This window comes from Thermobia domestica, chromosome 10, assembly GCF_964235325.1.
Source record: "Thermobia domestica chromosome 10, izTheDome1.hap1.1, whole genome shotgun sequence".
In the NCBI taxonomy this organism is placed as follows: domain Eukaryota; kingdom Metazoa; phylum Arthropoda; class Insecta; order Zygentoma; family Lepismatidae; genus Thermobia; species Thermobia domestica.
Genome location: NC_137463.1, coordinates 65,683,456 through 65,706,475, shown reverse-complemented (window position 1 = coordinate 65,706,475; position 23,020 = coordinate 65,683,456). Strand labels below are relative to the sequence as shown.

Sequence of the window (23,020 nt, the reverse complement as noted above, 5' to 3'; positions counted from 1 at the left end):
TAGAATGACAGTCACCATAAATTTCTTTTCTTCACTAAAACATTTTGAATTTATTCACGTTTATTCATTGATATTAAATTAGCAACTTCTAACATTTACTTTTTTTTAGATCTAATTTATGTTTTGCTTAAGGACAAAAATTCATCCCAAGAGCGCTCCAACTGTCCACTCAGAATGTCTTCGCTCTCATCTAACACGTTTCGAAAATTTATGCTAGTTACTTCTCACCAAACATCTCTTCCTTCTTTACAACAAACAATCTCGCTTGTTGTATGAATTACTTTTGCTTTTCATATTATTTAGTTCTTTAAAAAAAGAATAAACGCTGATTCAATGTAGCGTGCAATGTAAAACAATGTAACGTGTAACGAAATATAGAAGTGTTATAATCATTAGAAATACAAATCTAATGAACGTACACACTCAAACTATTTTCTAAGATTCCAATACATTTATATAGGGTTTGAACAGAAGAACGTGCACAGTGCAATCGACGCTCTTCGGACTGATTACGAGAAGGATGGCTCGATTGGCAAATTATGTAAGTAAAATTTGTGTGTCTCTCTATTATACTATTGTATTTATATTCTTCAAAGTTAAATTGTATAGTGACGTTTGAAAAGGATATGTATAACTCAATGTGGGTGCTTAAATACCGAATGTGTAGGTAATAGTATTGTATTTAGTAGGTGATGCTTTTACTGAAAATATTTGCTTTCTTTACATATCAGGAGGCACGGTTACTGACACAGGTATTTCAATACTTTTGTTTCTGTAATTTCATAAATCAACACTTTAGAAACAAAATCTTTAAAATAGAAAAATTCTCGTCTACTCGCAATGCTATCAAACAGACATTTAGTAGAGATAAACTATTTTATTCAGTACCAAAATAAGATACAAAACTTGGAAATTAATTATAACCAATTTCCCAATCAAATATTAAATGGTTCTAATGAAGAAGATTGCAATATGTGATTACACAAACAAGAATACTTGAACAAATTGGACAAAACCATAGTTGAAAATTACTTTGATGCTGTTACTTGTATAACTTAATTATGGTTGGGAAATGGTGAAACTTAAAATTTCCTTCCTAAGTTTTCAGAGCTATTTCGGATTAAGGGATCGGTACAAAACATTTCATTAAACCCAGTAGTTTCTGTTTTTTAATCGTCACAAATGACATCTGCACAGTCAAAAAAAGTAAACATTCAATGCTCGATATTTATTTCTGTGAGGAAACCAAATCATTTTATGCACATTTACATAGGCAAGTATATGTCAACCTTATAAAAGTAATTTAGCCTATGTTTTTGCTGTTTTTTGAGCAAGAAAACACAAGCATAACATTAGCTTTTAAAAGACGCAAGATCTAAAGCAAACATGAACACCACATCGCAGAAATTTTTCAACTAAGTGTTTTCGAAATAATATTAAACTGCCACTAATGCTCATGAAATACCTAAGGTAATTATGCAAACAAAAAAAAAAAAATAAGTTGAGTGTTGTGGAATAAATTTTCGTGGTTTGGCATGTACTAAAATCTGCCGTAGTTATAATTGTCTTGCAGTAGCCACAGTTGCCGGGTCCTCGGAGAGAGAGTACCGTGGTCGTCTCCAGGTTCCATAATCGTGTGGTCCTAGAATTAATTTCCAGTGTTGGTCTTCTTTGTAGGTGTTGAATAGTTGGTGAAATATCATTTCCCTCGTAATGCATGTCCTTGTTTCTTAGTCTCCGAATTGATGTGCTATTTTAGTATCATTTATATTTTGTCACTTTCAACCATATGTGTAAATTAATATTGTCTTTACTATAAGTCTAATTTGTAAATTAGTCGACTTAATATTAAATATTGAAGTTAATATGTATTATTATCGCGCGAAGAAAGTAGTGGTGAAAGAATTAAATGCAATATGAAGAGAAGAGGATGACTAGACATCTTTTCTATAATCAATATTTAATTAGATGAAATGATGGGATAATGACGGAATTATTTAAACATTGACAAAAATGTATTACTTTAAAGAAAAATAATGATATAATTATTATGCTGTGGTTTGACAGGACAAAGGAATATTACAGGTAATGCAAAGTAGAGCAGAAGAGATTATTGATAATCAAATTAACATGTAACGAACGAAAGTTCGTCGCAAAAGAAACAACTAAGTAGAATAATTGTCGTTGTCATATTATATTGTCCAAAACAATTTTTAAATTATAATAAATAAATTTTAAAATTAAGCTAATTAATCAAAATTTTAGGGAAAATATTTCGTCAAATCTTTGAATGTCTTTAATTCACACCTCCAAGGTGCTTCAACTCAAGTTTCATATTACATATTGCTACATAATTTGACCAATATTTCATATTTCTATGGTTTCTGAATATTGCTTATACATAAAACTGTTTTAAAATTTTGCGTTTACTGAAATTTTAATATAAAATAAAAAATAAACTCTCGAACTGTGCAAGGCTAGCATGTAGATTGAATTCTGTCATGTCTATCTTTTGGTTTCTTTACCGAAAGAGAAACTTCTGTCTCTAGTTTTATTTCTTAAACCATGTTTCGCAGAATGTACGTCTATAACAAAAGAAATATAAGAAGAAAGAAGTAAAAATCTTCCCTCTGGGGGTACATTAGCAGCGCCCTTTATTCTCAATTCTGGAGGAAGACAGATCACGTGAATGGATTGGCGTCTGGTCAGGAAATTCCTAAAATCAAGTTATTTGATTGTTGTCGGAAGTCGTATGGGAAAAAAAAGATCAAAGCAAATCCTGCAACACAGGTTAAAACTGTATGCTGGTGTGCTTCCAGGAATTTACTGCAAGAATTCGTTCCAAGAAATAGACTACTTGGCAATATAATAGCAAGTAACCAAAGGTTTCGAAGAACTTCGCTTGTTCAACTGAATGACAGAAAGACAGCACTCTAGTATTGTAGTTGCAAAACGCACGTGTTCTGTATTGAATGTCGAAGTTAGAAATGGCTCCGGTTGCCTCAACTTTAACCGCGAAATTGCGGTCGAGGGTAACTATAAATGATGCATTTTCTACGGAGGTAAAATTTTGTTGTGCCAAGTGCGTGATAAAAACATTTGATGATCAATGAAATCTCTGTTAGAACAACATGCACTCCATGCAAGAAAGAAAAAAACAGATTGCGAAGTACAAAAAAAGTATTCCTGAAAATTTCATCAAAATACTTCAGAGTGTGAGTTTTTCAAAGACTTGTGTCAAGCAATGATAGCATCAATCAATCCTTGCAACAAAGTTCCGTGCTTTCCGGAAGGAGTACTGTGGGCGTCGAATTCCTCACGAATCCACTCTCCGAAAGTGTTATCTCGAAGTTTGTTATAGGAAAGCTATAGATGCCATTAGGGCAGAAATAGGTAGGTATTATATTTGGATTTATGTGGTCGAAACACAGACGTTTTGGGACGCTATGTAGCAAATTTAGTGATTGGAAGGTTAAATGAAGATGCTCCATCTAAATCCTATTTTATTGCGAGTAAATTGCTGGAACGCATGAATCGTTCCACGATTGCTCGCTTTGTAAACGATGGACATAAAGTGTTGTGACCGGTAGGAGTTCAAGAAGAAAACGTTCTCTATACAGACAGTGTAGCGTACACGTTAAAAGCGGCTAGAGCACTTACAGTTTTATACCCTCACTTAATATAATTCACCTGTATGGCCCATGCTCTTCAGCGTGTTGCTGAAGAGGTGAGAGATAACGTTTGCGAAGAAAACCAACGAAAAAAATGTTTGTTTAGGCGCCACAACGTGTTCAAGTTTACAGAGATCAACTGCCAGATATACCACTTCCTCCGGATCCTGTGAAAAGGCGATGGGGCACTTGGATGCAGGTGCATTTCTACAATGAACATTTTCAAAACTTAAGCCTGTTGTTCATACATTTCCATCGGAGTCTGCTGTGTCAGTTGACATTATTTAATGACTCAAAAGTAGCGTGTGCTATCACATACATAGGCAGCAATCTTGGTTGGCTACTTACAAGCATTAAAAAGCTAGAGACTGTTGGGCGGCCTCTTCGGGAATACATGGAAATCATAGAAGATGCAAAGAGACTGGTGCAAGGTGTGTGTGGAGATGTAGGAAAAAAGTTCGAAAGAAACTAATTGTAGTGGTGGAAAGAAACCAGTATTACGACAGCCTATTTTCAGTGTGTGAGATTCTCAGTGGTGAAACAAGAACCCCCTGAAAATATTTTCCCCAACTGCATCCCCATGTTCAAATACGCTAATGTTACCGCATGTGATGTGGAGAGATCATTCTCTGCATACCAAAATATTTTCTCCGATCGCCAACAAAATTTTACTCCTGATCGTTTACAAATGTGCCTTGTAACCCATTTTGCAACAACACACAGTTGAACTACAGGCATATCTTTTGTAAATACTTTATCTAAAATTAAAAATGTTCAATAATGGAAACTTTCTTCAATCTTAGTTTAGCTGGTATTGTTTTAAAAATCTAGGACTGCTTTTCCCTGCATGAAATAAATATATATAAAACAATACATTCCGTCTTAAGTTGCTTTTAGTATTTAAATTTGTATATTGCGTATAATTCATTTGAACATTGTGCATGGGTGACGCATGCGCATTTAGTGTAAAAGGTTCTAGACTTGAAGCGTGACCACACCACACCATATGAGATTTCGGACATAAAATGCCGTATGCATTGCTTTTCTCGGGTATGTCCTGTTTCTCTCTAGCCGATTCACATCTTCACTCGCGTGTGACTTTTATTATCCTGCAATCAATGACGTCAGTGACGTATGGCTGTCTCAGCTCTTCAAGCATTTCACTTCATTGGGGAAATTGCATTAAGCAGGATAAAGTGTAGTAGATTTTTCCTTTTTATTTTCATAATTCGTTTAAATATTGCATACTCGTATGCGGGTTAATATTAGATATACTTATATAATAATACATATTTCTTACATTTCTAAGCGTTTTTTTCATATTTATTTTCATATTTAGGGGTTTGATATAACATAAAAATCCGGAATCTACTGATTGATATTGTAAAGGGATGAAATCATAAAATTAATAGATTTTTCTAACAAGCTATAATTCAGTAAATTAACTTTAACGATGACTGCTTTTATTCTGATATGAGAGATATTAGGTTTGGTTAAATTACACAAATTGGGGGAAAATTACGCTTGCATCACAATATATTAATAGCATTTGTATAGACTGTGAAGAAACGTAGCGAAATAAGAATAGCATAACTCACCATAAAAATGCCAAAACGACGCGCTATATATAAATGAAACTGAGAAATTTGCATTTTAACAGTATACATTTCTCAGGAGGGCAACATAATACAATGTTAGATAATTTCACGCTGCAGTTATAAGGTTGAAAGAACAAATAACGTCCAAATGTTTGATTAGATTTGAGTAATGAGAGGAAGGAATGTGTTATGAATCGGTATTGTGATATTAGTATAAATAAAGTTTACAAGTAGTGAATAATAAGTATGCAACGGGGTTAGATAAAGTTACTAAAACTGTGTTCATGAATTCCATCTTTGGTGTATGTACGTTCAGCTATAGTAAAATAAGGAATATATGTCACATATATTGCTTTTAAATAGGATTTCTTGACACATGTGTCTTCTAAAGAAGTCGGTAGTGTAATAAAGTGATGTCCGCTGAAAATAAAGACTATACTTTTATATAGCATTATATAAGTATAGGTATGCAATACATAGTATTAGGACATATTGAAGTAGCAATACCCAGGTAGAGCAACTCGCTAAGTTTCAATCTTTTCCAATTTTTTTTCAAGAACACCATTAAAGATCATTTTTAGATGTAAAGGCAATCCATCTCCTCGTCCAGTGATTCGATGAGTCTGCCACTGAGACACTAACTGTTTTTGAAGTTGAAGCATAAAATCCATTCTGCTCCTAGGAGCTCGTTTAAATGTTTTGTTGGCCATATTCGATATTCCTAATCTTCATAGATATCTACATCATGCTTTGAGAAACAAATAGGTCATCTTCTTCTTCAACTTCCACAGTACCATATGTCCAAATTTTGTTTCATTATAAGTATATACTTTCTGGTTTCTTCGAAGTTTGTCCAATGCTTCGAACGTCATGCATGGTTGATGTGAGTGTGACAAAATTTGATTTTTTCTAATTTGAAAGACAAACATCTTACCTCTGATTTAACAGAAAATATAAACATGAAAGTTCCACAACACTCTGATTTTGCAATTCAGGTCAATAAACTGAGTGCAAAGTTGTGAGTTGTCTGTTTCTACTGTCTAACACGTGTTAAATCGTTTGCTTATAAAATCTCTTCACCAAGATGTACACTCGTAAACCAGTTATATTGTGTTAGATTTCTGTTGAACTCTTCAACTGAACGGATCAACTGCTCAACATAGTAAGTGTGAACGGGTACTCGTGGAGGTGTAGAGCCTTTGCCAATCTGAACTTTTGTGTCGATCGGATAATGAGATCAACTGTCCCATGGCATGATGATTTTAATATCATACTCATTAGGTGTATTACGAATGTAAACCTTGAAAGGACATTTAACTAAGAACCTGATTAGATGTTCATCGATTGTGGAGTATTCTCGTAGTTCTCTTTACAATTTATAACCGGTTCACCCCTGATTCCCCTTTCAGATGCCAACTTACGTTTTCTTTCCTTCACTCCTTCGGTTTCACGTAGCCTGAACTTGATCAATTGAGCAGGCAATTGAATCATTCCCTTAACATTGTTGTTCAGTATCTAAATGTATGTTTTAACTTCTATGTATTGCAATATCTTGTAGTTTCTCAGTGTTCCACATCCTCAATTGATAGGTGAAGATTAAGAGGTTTTCATACGGTTCGTTTTTGACAAAACGCGAAACAAATATGTATGTCGTTAACGATTTCTATGCGCACGCATTTTTCAATAATATTTCCCGATTGAATAATATCATCGCACATTTAATCATCGGCGACACAGAGCAAATAGCGATAGAAAGCATTGGCGACTTTCTAGAAGGGGGCCTTGGTTGTTTAGGCCTAGAAAATGACGTTCTACTTACTTTCTAAAAAATTCATATGATTATTTATTATGTGCATAAATTATGACCCTTTTATTTAATAATTTACTCATTGCTAATGTGCAGTATTTGTTCAACGTTAGGACATGAAATGTGTTTAATGTTGTGTAGAAATGTCATCTTAGATGTGTTTTAGTGTCAAAATCAGTAAGAAGCAAATTATAAACGAGATGTGGACTCATACATAGAATTCAGAACGATGACTCTGGAGGTGATCTACCGTCCCTGGTGTTGTTGACATGAATTTCTTGAACGTTAGAATTTTTAGATCCACGGCAAAATCGCTTCAATGGGTGCTGTTCTGCACGTGAATAGCTTTTATTTGTTGGAAATGAAGGTGGTACTCATGTGTGTCTAAACCGACTGCCCGTTTGTGTTGCCAGAGTCCGTCATCGCAGTGAACTATCTTCGGAGTGATCAAAATTCAAAAATCGACTTGCCCTACGAAAGTGAAAATTTCCGCCAACCCTTTAAACGCTTTACGTATTCTTTGCTCGCAAATGCGTATTGCAACACTTGGTTCTTCCTAGCACATTACCATACACAATAACGAATTGGCTCCTTGATTAAATATTTGGCACAATATAATTTCTCCACTGTATATTTCACTTATGTATTTGAATTTTCCGTGGAATTTGGTAGTGAAAACAAATATAAAGGATTCTAATCATTCTTACAACTCTGAAAAGTATATTTATAAAGTAATTTATTCAAGTATAAAATCAAGTTTCATAAACATGTATTGCTTTCATAAATTCATTCGTATATATTCACGTAGACCTGGCGTATCAGTTTGAAATTATGTATAGAAAAAAATCTTGGCTACAGTTACTAACATAAGTAACAAACTCGTACTAGCTACGAACAATTTACACTAATATACGTAAAATTGATGTGTATAATTTAACTCTGAATACCAAATTACGTAAAATGAGAGAATACTAACGGTCGTAAAATGAAAGTTGTGACATACGGAATATGCAAAATCACAAGATTAATGTATAAACTCGTAATTCAATTTCATAGTTATCTACAGAGACCAGTAGAGGCATTCGAAGAAGGGACCCAGGCGGAAAGAAATGCAAGTGAAAAGCTGAGATTTTGTCGGAAACATACACTTAAAATTTGCTTATGCTAGGGATTAAGAGTTGGAATTATCAAACAGGGAAGAAATATTAGAATTTATAGGTAACCTGGTTCACGATGTTTGTTCACCATAAACTCATTTCCAAAGTCTAGGGCCTCCAGGCACCAGATGTGAGAATATTCCACCGAGTCACCGCGGACGTTACTAATTTATGGTAGACATTAGATAATAAAGATGTATTCATTTACTTTATTATTATGTTTGATACTAGTATGTAATTCCGCAGGTGGTGTCAAGTCTTCCGCTCCCATCGGGACTGTTTGTCGACGTTCCCAATCATGTAGCTGATGTTCTTAGTGTTGCTATTAATGGTAAGTAAAACGTATTTCTCTATATTCAAACCTACACACACACACACACACACACACACACACACACACGTATATATATTGCCTCTTTCAAAACAACACCGACAACGCTGGGAGATGATTCCAGATATAAAGATAACAGAAAAGCAATAAACAATATACATGCGGGGACCCAAAAAGAACGGATTGAAAGAGCGCTGCCGTTCCTAGGCGTAGTAGAGAGTTCTCCTGCTAGGTGAGTCTAGTAGAGACCTTCCTAAATCACTTGGCCAAGCGGCGTCTGCGTAGAAGTTTAACGTTTAATCGTATTAATGTTTTTCTCAACTGTTGCGTTTGCCGCTTGCGAAATCGGTATGGCAGATTCAAAGGAATAAGGAGTGTGTTTGCTTCCTACTTGGAAAATCGAAAGCGAAAACTCAGCAAATGCTTCAACAGGCTTTTAAGAAGGATACTATGGACCGAAACAAGTTTTTGAGTGGTTTGGGCACTTTAAGTGTGATGAGATGAGTGTTGAAAGTCATGCTCGTTCTGGGTGATTTTCATTACTTCGAAACGACGAAAAATCGAACAAATCTGCCCCAGAATCAGCGAGTATCATCGTTTCATGATCGATGATATTTCAAAACAGGTAGGAGTGATTTGGAGCTCGTGCCAGCATGAAGTTTTGCAAATGAGACATGTTGCCGCTGAGTTTGTTTCTCGCCTGCTCACACAAGATCAAATCATTCGTTTGAATTTGAGCCAGGACTTGGAAAATCAGATTGAAAGTGATCCAAAGTTTTTGACCAACATAATGTCATTTTCCCAGAATTAAACAAAATCTACAGGGAAAATGTTTTGATGGTGTAGTGGCTATAAAAACAACTACGCAGTGCGCATTGGACGATATAAAAGTTCCAGAGTTCCAGAGGTGTTCAAACAACGGCAAAGAGGATGGGAGAAATGAATCGCATTTATTGGAGAGTACTTTGAAGGGGACTGAAAAACATTTGTAAAATGTGTAATAAATTATTTTATAACAAATGTCCGGTTTCTTTCGGGTCCTCCCTCGTATATACCTCTTGAACTAATAGATAGAAATTATGAAAGTGTGTACTCCACAAATATGCTCTACAGTGTTACCAACCAAATGGAATGTGGATGTTCTTAACTGTGTTATAATTTATTACGCCACATTGCTAATTCTAACTGTCTTGTTAAACGGAAAATTACCAATTAGGTTTATTATCTAATGTTACAAAAAATGCTGATATCAAACATCGAAAGATTGGAATCATAAGATAACCATTGATTTGATAACTGAGATGAAAGAGTCAAAGAAAAAGTAAATTAACTGATCACGATTTCGCGAATAATGTATGATATCACAATTTCTTTATGAATATGAGGAAAATTACAATAACGGATTGAAATTTGTATTTGTTTTTCGAAGAACATCTTAGATAAGTATCACAACGATTCTAGTAGATGACTATAAATAAATGTGATGATCAACATGTGATTAAAATATTTCTTTCAGTTCAAATCCTTATAAATCATTACTTGCATTAATTACGTTTTATTGATATGATGAACGACGAAGAAAAATATATTATTCAAGAACGTAATAATTTGCTGAAAGGAGAGCTTTTATTTCCATGTACAAATGTAAAGTACATAATTATAAAAAGGAAAAAAGTAAATTGTCAATTTTACTGCGCTATTTTATGTTACTGTATCTTTTCATTTTCACAAAGTAGTCAATCTAATTACTGGAGCTCTTTTAATCATGTAATTTGGTTGATATTTTACACTAGCGGTAATTATTAAGCTAAACGTCAAATGAAATAAGACTAAAGGAATGTTAATATTCAGTTTATATTTTATTCTATGAAATATTCTATACATTTTTTGTCAACGTAACTAAACTTTTATGTTCCACGATAGTGTGCAATAGAATTAACATGGTCTAAAATATTGTTGTACGTCTGTCTATTGGAGAATAGTGCTCTAATTATGTTCTTTATATTATTCAATCTCCTACATCATTTTCTTTATTGTTACATGTACGCTGATTACAATAAAAACTGAAAGAACCAACAAGTTTATAACTACTTTTCAAGTAATACAGTACTCTACGTAATAATAAGCCAACTATATGGTGTAGCCACATCTTAATTGCTAGTTTAATGAATGTACTACCGGTTAGAATAATTGAAACCTCTGTATATATTCAAAGGCTACTTCGTCATTTAGAATATTTAATCTGACTCTTACATATAACATATACACTTTGTCATCAAAATAGTAGAGAAAACGGAATGCCCAAGTGGAATACCACATATTACTACATTCAGTGCATCAATGAAGTCGGTAAAGATTATAGAGGCAAAAATTTACGCTGGATACATTTCTCAAAAACAGGTCAAAAATATTTTATTATCACCAGGTTCGGAATGAGAAAAGGGATTATGCGGAGTATACAACTTCCTCTGGAAGATCCTTATCCTACTCCATTTCTATGAATTTGTTCAATTTCTATGTTCAATTTCTATGAATTTGTGCATTATCATGCCACACGCACCACGTGGTTGCCAGGAAACACATGTATTGGAGAATACTCAAGATACTTACTACACTAAGGCGTAATCATAGTAGTGGCGGAAGGGGTATTGTTTGCGTATAACTCACTAATAAAATACGTTTCCTGGTCCACATAAACACATATCCGGCGACATGTTGGTTGAAACACGCCATATTATATGATTTCATGCCATTTTCCAAACAATAACTGGTGAGGATTTGGTATAAGGTGAACGATATATTCTCCGATCATATTATATATTCCCGTGATATACAGTTGTAAATATTTTTTTTGTAATTGTGAAATTGTGAAAAAATACGAAGGATTAGTATAATGCCGTTATAATTACTATTGAGAGTATTTTGGATAATTGAATTTAATTACTCGTAGTATTACTGTAGAATTCCAGTTGAATATTTCAGATCAGAAAAAGAAGCTGCATTTATTGCGAATATTTTTCACTATATCTGTTTTATATTAATTAGGTAAATAGTGGATTATATTGTAGACTTACTTTTTCCAAACACAAACGCAACAGATCAGTCGCAGAATGTGAGATAGTTTTCAATGATCAGTATAAACAAGTCCTCATTCATTTATAGGGAAACGGAAGATTTTTGTTTAGATAATAATATGTCAATGTATTATCAAGTTCGTATGTAGTGTTTTCTTATTTTATGAAGTTAATTCTTTTGGTAGAGCATACTGTATATAACTATATATTCATGTAATTATAATAACGCGTAAGTGTCTAATTACTTCTGATGACATGTAGCAATATATTATTGCTAAAATAGAATTTAGACAAACGAATAGATTTGTGTATGGCACGCCTTTCTTGTCATGATAGTAAAACAAAATAGGACAATATTGATTCTGAATAAGTTTCAAATACTTGTGACAAATATGTGTGCTCAATACTAAATGCATTCTAAAGGAGACTGGAATATAACTTTGAACATGAGATTAGTTTTATTTTAAATATTAAATATTAAATATATTTTAAACATTATTATTAAACATGTTTATCTGTTTCCTTACAGGACCCTAAACTTATTTTACTACACCAGAGGAAACGAGTTATATTTAAAGTAATAATGTTTCGTCAAACGATATAATATTACGTCACATTTATGAATGTTGATATGTCAGTCACATGTAGCCTATAGTACTGTTAAATAAAGTTATATATTTGATTCTTTCTTTTTCATTATTATCCTTTAAGAACGAATCCTAATTCTTTGTATACAAATATAAACATTTAGTTATTTAATATATAAGAGTTATTTATCTGTTATAATTATTAGTTAAAATCATGAAATTATTAGTTAAAATCTGGTTAATCATCAAGATAATAGGCGTGCTTAGGTTAATGAATGGTTATTATAAAGAAGTGTTATCGATCGCCACTTATTGCTTTTCAAAACCAATTCTGAACTGGGTAATTTTTGTTGAATATTCCCAAATATTTTCTCGTTTACGATGAAATTGTAAAGTTAGTTTCATATATTACGGTCATTAATGCATAATGTTCAGAAGTAGGTAATAGACGAAAATATAACATAATCTTATTTACCCCAAGTTTACCATAAGCTTTATTATAATCTTAAGAATACCAATTACCTACAGACTTCATGAAAGCTTACCTACAGACTTCATGAAGACATAGTAATGACTTAATCAACATGGCTGTCAGAATTCATAGCACCATTCTAACTGAGGATAACTTTCTACTAAATAAAGGTAGAAACCTCAAATGCATATAAAATTGAATGTAATAAACGTGTCTAAAATTTGATTATGTTTTCCTCATTTTATGCTATTTAAATTACTGCTATCGGAAAATATGGCGCATGACTCGCTGAAAATTTAGTTTCAATCGAATTTTTCTAAAAATGTATTGACAAATAACTATGAAGGCATTATAGATATGAAAAACCAATATGAAAGGAACGTAATAGAGCAGAAGTTGAGCCTTCCAACGATATCCATTTTATTACTATATCTTGAAAATTTAATGAGTAATTCGACTTTATTTATTATATGGTGTTGTATGTTCGACCTATAATATTTTGCAATGTAAAAACCGTAGACCACTTATATTTATCCTAATCTTACCATAAACTTTTTTAAGTGTTTAGGATTTCATACGGTTTCCCTCAAGGGTGGTGTAAGGTCGGGATCTGAGTAATGACGCCATTACTGTGGGTACCGCGAGGACGTTTGTTACTTTACTTTAACAAATATAATTCTAGAAAAGAGTGTCGTAAATAATTGTTCTTCTTCTTAATGCCCATGGTAAAGTAGCCTTCGTTTTGCGTTATAGGAATATATTTCGTAGCTCCAATAGTCTTCCTGATTTTTTGCCTGAAATTTACACTTTCTGACTTTTTTGGTAATATATTGAATATTTTAAGCTCAATAACTTTTAAAATGTTAGGGAAACAAAATTAACGAAACTACAAAAAGTTCCCTAATTATGTTAAGAATGAAATATGGCTTTTGGATGGACAAAGCGATAGTAATTGCAGTTATAGTCTTTTCCTCGAAGCCAAGAACTTCTTCATCAAAACTCTGTAGTAGAGATGAGTTAACATGTAGGTTAGGGATAATCTTAAGCACGTAACAAAGTTTATGGGAAACATAGAGCAAATGTTTTCACTAATATAGCTCACAATAGAACTCACTAATATACAAGTGTGGATTTATAAGATAATATAATCATAAACAAAGATTAAGTGACAAAGAAATGAAATATTTTTATGCGAAGTTTGTTCATTGTGTAAAGGACATTTCGCTCCTGGAAACCTGCATATATTTTTGTAAGTACTGTTACGTAATAGTCTTCTACTGATCAAGGAAACCTAAAACTAATGCTACATATTAACACTTGTACGTTCCTCGATTTTTGCATACACATAAGTTCCTCTGGGTCAAACTCTGACTCTGGACCCATTCATTTTTTATGTTTCAATTTGTAGTTTACACTAAATTTCACATGCAATAGTGTTGTGACTTGTTTGTGTCAAAACTAACAAAAGATGGGTCAGATCTACTCTAGACAATCGTCACTGGTGAGGGCGATGTTCTCGGCTCCCTATAGTTTTGAAATACATGATATATGTTCTTGTCGTCCTCAAATATTTAGAAATAATTGTACAATTGCTTTATTATTCACCGAAATTTAACATGCCAGAGATGCCCTTGCATTTAGAACACTAAAACATCACACACACACTTACACACACACATATATATATATGCTTTGACATACAATGTTCTGCTACAAGCAGGTTTTATTTACGTTACTTTTTAATTAGGTTAGGTAATTCATTCCTGTTAACTTTTATCAAAACCCCCTGAGAACAAAATCCACGTAAGTGGTTGCTTTCTTTTATGCTACTTGAAAGATGTGAACACCCATTTTACTGCTTTTTTTTTGACATTGCTCACAAATCTGATTGAAATGTCTCTTAAAGATAAATTTCTTTCACAAACTGTATTTGATCGTGCTTTTGTTGTCTCTTCCTTTTCACTTGGGGCAATACCTCTTTTCCTCGAAACATCATAGCTACTCGTCGTCTGATGAACACAATCCTTTTGTGTCTCTCTACGGAGCGACCATACGATTTCTTGGGCTGCATTTGTTCTTAGCACATTTTTGTTGTTTGATGTAGTTTTCAGTTGAGTTGATTTTAGTTTAGCGTCCATTTCAACACCAAGGCTATATGAGACGTGGACCTACTGATTAGCGTGGAATCCGAACCATATGAACTCCCGCCAGAAATCGAACCCGGATGTCCCACGCCAAAGGTGCGTACGCTAATCGCTTAGCCACGAGGGAAGTCTTGATGTAGTTTTCAATCAGAGCTTTCCGAAGAATTTTCATCAGACATGGAAGACGAAGACAAAGAATCCTGCACTGATAATTGATCCTCCGTTTCAGATGTCACTTCTTCATCGTTGGAAAAAGTAAGAAAGTTTCGAATTCTTCTAGTGTCAATGCAGTCATTTTAGACACCAAAATAGACTGTAATTACTGCACAATGAGGAAACAAGCAATACTACGAATAAAAACTAATCCAAAATGAACCTAAACAATGTTACCAGTACAAGGTATCTGAGAAAAATAAACAATTTTGCCGGTACAATATACTGGAAGAAAATAAATTATTTTCGAAGAGTGCAATAATAATAATAATAATAATAATAATAATAATAATAATAATAATAATAATAATAATAATTTTTGCATTGTTTTCTGGAGGTATTATCATCAGAAATCCATTCAATGATGGTTATTTAGTGACTTAAATATTCATTGAACTAATAGGTCTAAATGCACCCAAGGAACTTATGTGTTAGTTTTTCAACTCTGACGTAACAGGATGGAGTTTTGAATCCAAATTTTTACAAAACACATATTTGGTAAAATAACTAAAAATCACGAAGTATGATGATCACAGCTCACATAATGTCCGAGATAATCATGTTGAAAAATCGCTTTGGGTCAAAATGGACCTGAGGGACATAAGAAGGTTAAAGTAAGTATCAGAAACAAAGTAAAATTCGAACTTGCGTTCCGCTTAAGGATTTTTAATATCGATCATACTACTCATAATCGGAATTTATGCCATTATCATAGTTAGCTGAAGTAATTCCATCCTCACTTTCATTAATATCGTCAATATCTGCGGGAGAGTGTCACATGACAGGCCCTACGTACCACTTAACTTGACAATTCAGTTTTCTGAGATCCATCCATGACAGGTTAAATCACTGACTTCGATAGGGATGACAAGGTTTGCATGTTTCCGCATCCAGACGACATTCCTTTATTTATTTTATTCTAAAGCATATCTGCCGGAGAAAAAGGATAGAATGATGAGGTCTAAGTTTCGACAAGGGTTTACGTTATAACAAAGGAATTGTTTTATTTGTTTAAACAAAATATTGTATCTCACTAATGACATGGAGTTGTAAAAAAGGTGGACATACTTACAACACACGAGACAGCAATAATTCATCCACCAAGACAGAATCTCCCAATTTAGCCAGATTTCTTTTTCGAGCCATGCTTTTTGTGAGAGTGTTAAGTGGTTTGATTGTTTCTTGTCTGCTAAAAGCAGCAGTGTAATCTTAACCAGTGAAAACATGAAAGCCACGCAGGCTGTCAGATATTTCACTTCCCTAACATTTTAAGAACTTTTTTGGTGATAGTTAGTTAGCAATGGAACATTGAGGCCTAACACTAATGTACTCAAGTCTTTATTTCTCTGGAGAAGGTATATGGTTTGAAATTTACTTTTTAGGTATACAGCCGAGATTGTATTACAACCTGTTGATGCATGCAAATCAACAGTACGTCAATTATTTCTTCCATATATAATAATTACTGCTGGTAAATATTAAATATAGTTGCCTCTTTCTTAATTCAAGTGGCATGCCTTACTAACCTTAAATCGCAGATTTCTTTTATTAATGCTATTAACGAAATCAAAATCAAACTAAAAAGAGTTAAGGTGTTGTGCGCAGTAACAGCAATAGGCACTTCTCATTTTTTTCTTTCCAAAGTTACATTAACGATTGAAATATCAGTATTAGGCTTGGCAAATCGTTACATTGGACTTCAAACAACAAGTTACCAGGATATTAATTAATGAAACTATATTAAGGTGATTCAATAACATTTGAGCTTCAGTGCAAAATATGTCCTAACCGAGTTTTCTAGAAAGTAAATTAATGCCGACCTGGTACGTACTGCTCTCTCTTCCTCGATTCTTTTCGTTGTCTGTTCATGTTATACAAAAAGCAACCAAGCAATTATCGCCACTACGTACGACATGTAGAAGTCAAGAATATGAGAGTATTTTGCTCTTGGACATAAAACAGAATGCAGCATGCATCCTCCATCTAATACAACAACAACATTCGTTGGTACTTTGAAGTCGCTACCTTCACATTTAAAAGCTGAAACTAAAGATGACTTGATGCCCTTTCTCATTTATTTATTGCGAAACAAATAAGACAGTCTTGGCAAAAGCTGCTATTGGAAGCAATCTTTGAATTGATCACTTCCCTTTACGACATATGTAATTTTATCGAATAATTAGTGGCTATTAATTACTATATTATTGTTTCGCGTTTTATAACTGCATTAATTGAACCACATAAATACTTTTTTATTTTTTTTAGTTTAAGACTACTGAAATCTTGATGTACAAAGTCCGCGAGATAGGCAACCCAACTAACGCCTGGCAGAGTAGGTAGAACAGCAGCATGGAGTTCCCCAACAGTTAAAAGAACAAACCAAAGTGTGTTTTTGTGCTGGAGTGAGGAGAAATGCTGGCTGACGTAATGACAAAAGGGAGTCCTTGGATACTTATGCTCACAGTAAACAACACAATACCAGAAACAAATATACGGACAGCGAGGCGCCGATGAGTAGATAATAGTCAGGATACGTAAATAATCATATAATTAACTCAAATGAGGGATTATAAACAAGTTAACCTACTTAGAGTGGCTATACATATATGCGTATGAAATAATATACTGATATATTATGTGGTGTATGTAGTACGATATTTTTAAAGTAAACACAAAGCCTTGCGTTGAGTTTTGAAACTATTAACAATAGTCCTACCTGCAAATCAATTAAAATATGGATCGATCATTCGGGTAAAAGCTCAGCCTTCAATGAAAATTTAGGGGGTCTAACAGTTCCTGAGCTCCTTGGTTCCGTCTTCACTGATTAATACGTAATACTACTTCGAAAGAAGGACTTGTCCGATTTCATTATTCGTTAAGTGACTTTTGAGAATGCTAAATATTGGTACGCAATAATTTATTTGTAAATATTAAAAATGCAAAATTCGATAACACTCAAACGAGTTATAGAACTTATTCGTACTAAGCGTATTTCCCCTTAAGTTGCAAATATAACTGAAGGTTCCTTATTTGTATAATATTTGTGAAAGTTCACACATTGAGACACAAGGAGAAAAGGGGAGAATATAGTGCCAATTAGCAACAATTTAAAAATGCACGAAATTAACGGATAATATCAAATATACAACCATTAACAGAATTGACTCTTTAATTCGTTTTCTCCATTCACTTTTCTTCCTTCATTTTCAGGATTATATCAGCACTGAATTTCTTCACTGGAGATCATCTTCGTTTAGCAGCATCCTACTGAAGCTCAGCCTTGCAAATGAAACATTTTAAAAATAATAAAGTGAAGGATCGGGAATCGAACCCGCGCCAGGAAAGTGGCAAATCACAACGCTAACTATTCACTTCAAGCGCTACTAACTGTGGCTCGCCGATATAAAGAGTATTTTCTGTTCGCTCGAAACAGTAGCTTGTTTATTCTCAAATTGATTGCCAAACCACAGGAATATGGAATATGTGTAGTCCCTACATTGGCAAACTATGGGAAAGTAAATGGAAATGTTTAATATTACATGAAAAATAAAATCAAGCCGAATTATGCCTGTGCAAAAACTTTTATACTAACATAGAGAATGAAACTAATCAATATTTGACCTTATTTTCTTGACAATAGTGCCAACCTGGTACAAAGTCTTCAAAAAGCAGTAGACGTCCACACTTTAGCCTATGACTGGTGACATCAAAACATTACTAAATATGGGGCACTGTCTTCCGAATCATATGTGTGGGATAAACGAAAGCTGCCTGCAAATTATCACCATCACCAGACGGAGGGAGTTCACGTGATTCGGTTTTTACGTTACTCAATACATCCAAGTCTCACATATTCTTGCTGTTGAAAAGGACGTTAAACTCCAAATCAACTAATCAAGTCAACTCATTAAGAACGTAGTTCTGAATTAAATATCAACTTCAAACCATACGTCCAAAACGAAAATTATTCATCCTCCTGATATATATATATATATATATATATATATATATATATATATATATATATATATATATATATAGAGAGAGAGAGAGAGAGAGAGAGAGAGAGAGAGAGCAGAATTAATATGATTTATTTCTCATAGGGCCATGGTGACTTAGTGGTAGAGCGTTCACGTCTGGTGCATGGGGTCCTTGGTTCGATCCCAGCTTGCACAAAGTGAGATTTGTGGTGGAGAAACACCATTGTTCGTGGGTTTTATCAGGGTTCCCGTGTTTCCTCCCATCTTCCTTCGTTCCACAATTTTCATTCATTCCTCATTATCACCTTCTCCTTTACCAAGCTGACATATGCATGGGACATCTAACTTAAAGATTTAATTTCATTTCATTGAAAAAAACTAGTATAATACATAATCTGCATCTTCATAAAGCAACTTGAACAATCATATAGATGTATAATGCTTAAAATAGAATTATATCGCAACTACAAAAATCTGCAATATCTTAGGTTTCTGATTTATTTACATCAAATGTTTAGTTATTTTATACTTTATTGAAAGAAACATAAAATGAAATCTTTAGTTTCACGTCCCACGATTATGCCAGTTAGTATAAAGGAGACGGTGATGATGAGAAATGAATGAAACGGTGGAATGAATAAAGTGTCAGGAAACGGGAGAACACCGTGAAACCCCACGTGCGCGGTGTTTATCCACTGCATAGTTGATATTGGCTGCTATATAAGACACACTTATCTATACCTTTGGTTAGGGAGGCCTGGTTCGATTCCGGCGGGAGCTCATGTGGTTCTGATTCCATGTTAATCAGTAGGTCCCGTCTCTAATAGTTTCGCTGCTGAAAGGGGCGCAAAACTCAAATTCATCTGAACTAAACAATACTGTATACATTGAATTTAATGAGAAAATCGGTATTGTTATCATAACACCAAGTTTATGAAAATGAAATGTATAATAATTGTTGTATATAAAATAGAGTTTGCGTAATGTTGTAATGCTCAAATAGCGTTGCAATAATTGACAGTTCAAACTGTTAATCCCATCATTCTAATTATTTCACTTCAATGTTCATGTTCCAAGGTTGTGCCCACAGTGCATTGATATACCAGCAAAATCAAGCAGATAGTCGCTGCGCAGACGGTGAAGTCATGGATTATTAACGAAATCATGAACTCCGTGTACGAATCTCGCTGAGATTATAATTGCTCATAGTCGGGATTCAATTGCTACCAAGCATATTTTTACTTTCCTCATGCAATTAAATCTCTTATATTTCTAACAGAAGCTTCTATTGCTATCAGTGTGTGCAGCTGGTTGCTCCAACAGTTCTTAAAAAGTATTTTTATTTGCTAACATCCAGAGCCCACTCCTTATTTCGATATATGTAGTTTGACTTGAAGTGAGTACTGCACAACTGTTTAGAATTTTGTTAAACTTTCACAATTTTTACACATTAACAGACAATATAGTACTGACCTAGTAAATGCCTCTAGGCATAAGACATAATCAAAATGTGAACACACTGTTCTGTGAATATTAGCTCAGCAGAGGTTTCGATTTATGTTTGCTTCCTTTTTTTTCTGCTCTCTAGAAACGACAGCTATTTGTCGTATAAAGAAATTAATTCGTTCCATTACCTTTTTTTTAAATGTTCATCTCTAAAGCTAAACAATCATCTGTTTTACAAAAAAAAAAAAAACATATGTAAGGTTTTACTTTCCTGTTAATCCTTTTCTAGTGCTATATGCTAATTAATGCTTTATTTGTAAAGTGGAAGAGGAATTGACGTAATCACTGCTTTCCCAGTGTGGAATGATTAGATCTACGCCGGTAGAAATCTCACAATTCTCATAAGCATTATCAGTTAGGTAATAGTTCTTCTACAATACTGCAACTATAGTTTGCATCTCAAGTGCGGGCAGTTTTACGTCCCACGAATATGTCAGCTAGGCTAAAAGAGACGGTGATGATGAGAAATAAATGAAAGGGTTGAATGAAAAAACTCGGAGAACCCCGAGTAAATCCACGCACACGGGGTTTGTCAAACTCAATGTTCAATTGGCGCGAGCTGAGATCAAACACACCAGAAGTGAACGCTCTACCACTGAGCCAGTGGACTTGGTTTAAACTCTACATGTCTAACATGTAATACTTCACAAGTGTAGCACTCCGATTTTGATAAAATTTACCAGGTAGATACTACACATAAACGAATACGTTTTTTTTTATTTTCTACGGAAATACGGTTTTAGGGGGCAAAAACCGTCATCCAAAATCTTGAAATTTGACGCTCGAAAGGCAATAGGAAGTGAACCGAAATCAATGAAGCTCTGGGCAGACGTGATAAATTAAATTTTACCATAGCAGGAAGGAGTGGCCCGAAACAAACGAAATTGTGTGTAGGTATTGTACATGTTAAGTAAGGTCTTTCTTGGTTCCCAAGTGTCCTCATCCGATTTGCTCCAAATGTGGCACATCAACAGTAAATAGGAAATAAATCGACACGTCTTTCTGTTTATTCGGAGAAACATTGTAAAGGTTAAAGGCGTCTCCGAAAAACTATAACATACGCTATACTGTCAGATCAGATCAATCCAAATGTCATATCCATCATTATTGTAATAGAGTGGTGCTTGAGGGATTGACCGTAGAAATTCAAACTACAATTAGTTACAATTTGAAAACCTGGTTTTATTAAAAGTGTAAACTCTTTAGTCGGTAGAAAAGAGGACGTGGATCATGCCATATTACTACACAAAACGCTCAACATCTTAGCTTTTCATGACAAACTATTGCATGGCCCGAATAACTCTAATATACCCTCAAACCATCATTTGTCATATTTTAACAAAAAACGTCATGACTTTTCTGCCAACATGAAAATTTAAATGTTGTTAATACTCAACGTTCATTCATCTCATCACTTATTCACTTATTCTTTTATGACCATCACAAACTTTAGGGTACTTCCCGTACATATAGAAAGGTGAAATGTAGTATCCAGGCTTGGTGTAGCGTGCAAATACACAAACGAAAAGCAACAGCTCAACATTTCACTCTCCAAGCCCCCTAAAGCGGAGTGTATTGATTATTCAACATAAAGACTTGAAATCTAGTCAGAAAATTTATAAAATATAAAATATGTAGCAAAGTCTCGACTTTGGAAATAATAATAATAATAATAATAATAATAATAATAATAATAATAAAGGAATAACAGAATTACAAAATCAATTACGTAAAATCAAAATCAATTAAGAAGAAATGATTGCCACGATGCTAGGCCGTAACTTGTGGTGGCAAGAGGGCTTTTAAACCCCCCGGAAGCTCCCCGCCGTTCGGGGGGTTTCAATTTTAAGAAAAAAACTGTCTTACTTCATATACGATACGAAAATGAAATTATAAGTGAGGCATCAAACATGTTCACTACATTACATAAACAGAACAGCACACTAATGGTAAGTAAAACAATAATGAGACGTGGGTCCATTTTATTAAAAGTAAATTTCTCGTATATTATTGTCTCGTACACAATTTCGTATATTATTGTCAGTCTTGGCAATATTGTCCCCTTAATTAATTTGTCTTGTATGGATCAGGCCCAGAGGCGTAACTAACGGCACTGCAGACTTTGGTGTGCGAGAGATTCCAAGAATTTCAGATATCCTTTGTTCTTATTGGCCGATACAGATGGGACATCAAGAGTCATTACCTACATATGATGCAATTTAATGCTAACTGCTATCCGCCCTAGTGGCCGAGTGTCTAGGACAACGTTTTAGTATTGAAAATAATTTCTGGCGTGGTTTCAAACATTGCCCAAGGATCTTTTGAATTTTAATAACACCTCTTTCATTAAAATAAGCCCGCAGTTTAACTATTCGGATCGATAGAAAAATTAGTAATAATAATAATAATAATAATAATAATAATAATAATAATAATAATAATAATAATAATAATAATAATAATAATAATAATAATAATAA

General features: G+C 33.8%; 1 protein-coding gene across 4 annotated transcripts in view; it reads left to right on the top strand.

The window, feature by feature from the left end:
• LOC145662003 (uncharacterized) overlaps positions 1 to 12,307 on the top strand; it is a 202,782-nt gene extending 190,475 nt beyond the window's left edge. For all 4 annotated transcript variants that reach the window (XM_081727341.1, XM_081727340.1, XM_081727339.1 and 1 more), the window contains 3 exons: positions 461 to 541; positions 8,480 to 8,564; positions 12,168 to 12,307. In XM_081727341.1, coding sequence (XP_081583467.1) covers positions 461 to 541; positions 8,480 to 8,564; positions 12,168 to 12,175 — 174 coding nt within the window. In that variant the 3' untranslated portion in view covers positions 12,176 to 12,307. The remainder of the gene's footprint in view (positions 1 to 460; positions 542 to 8,479; positions 8,565 to 12,167) is intronic.
• The last annotated feature ends 10,713 nt before the right edge of the window (positions 12,308 to 23,020 follow it).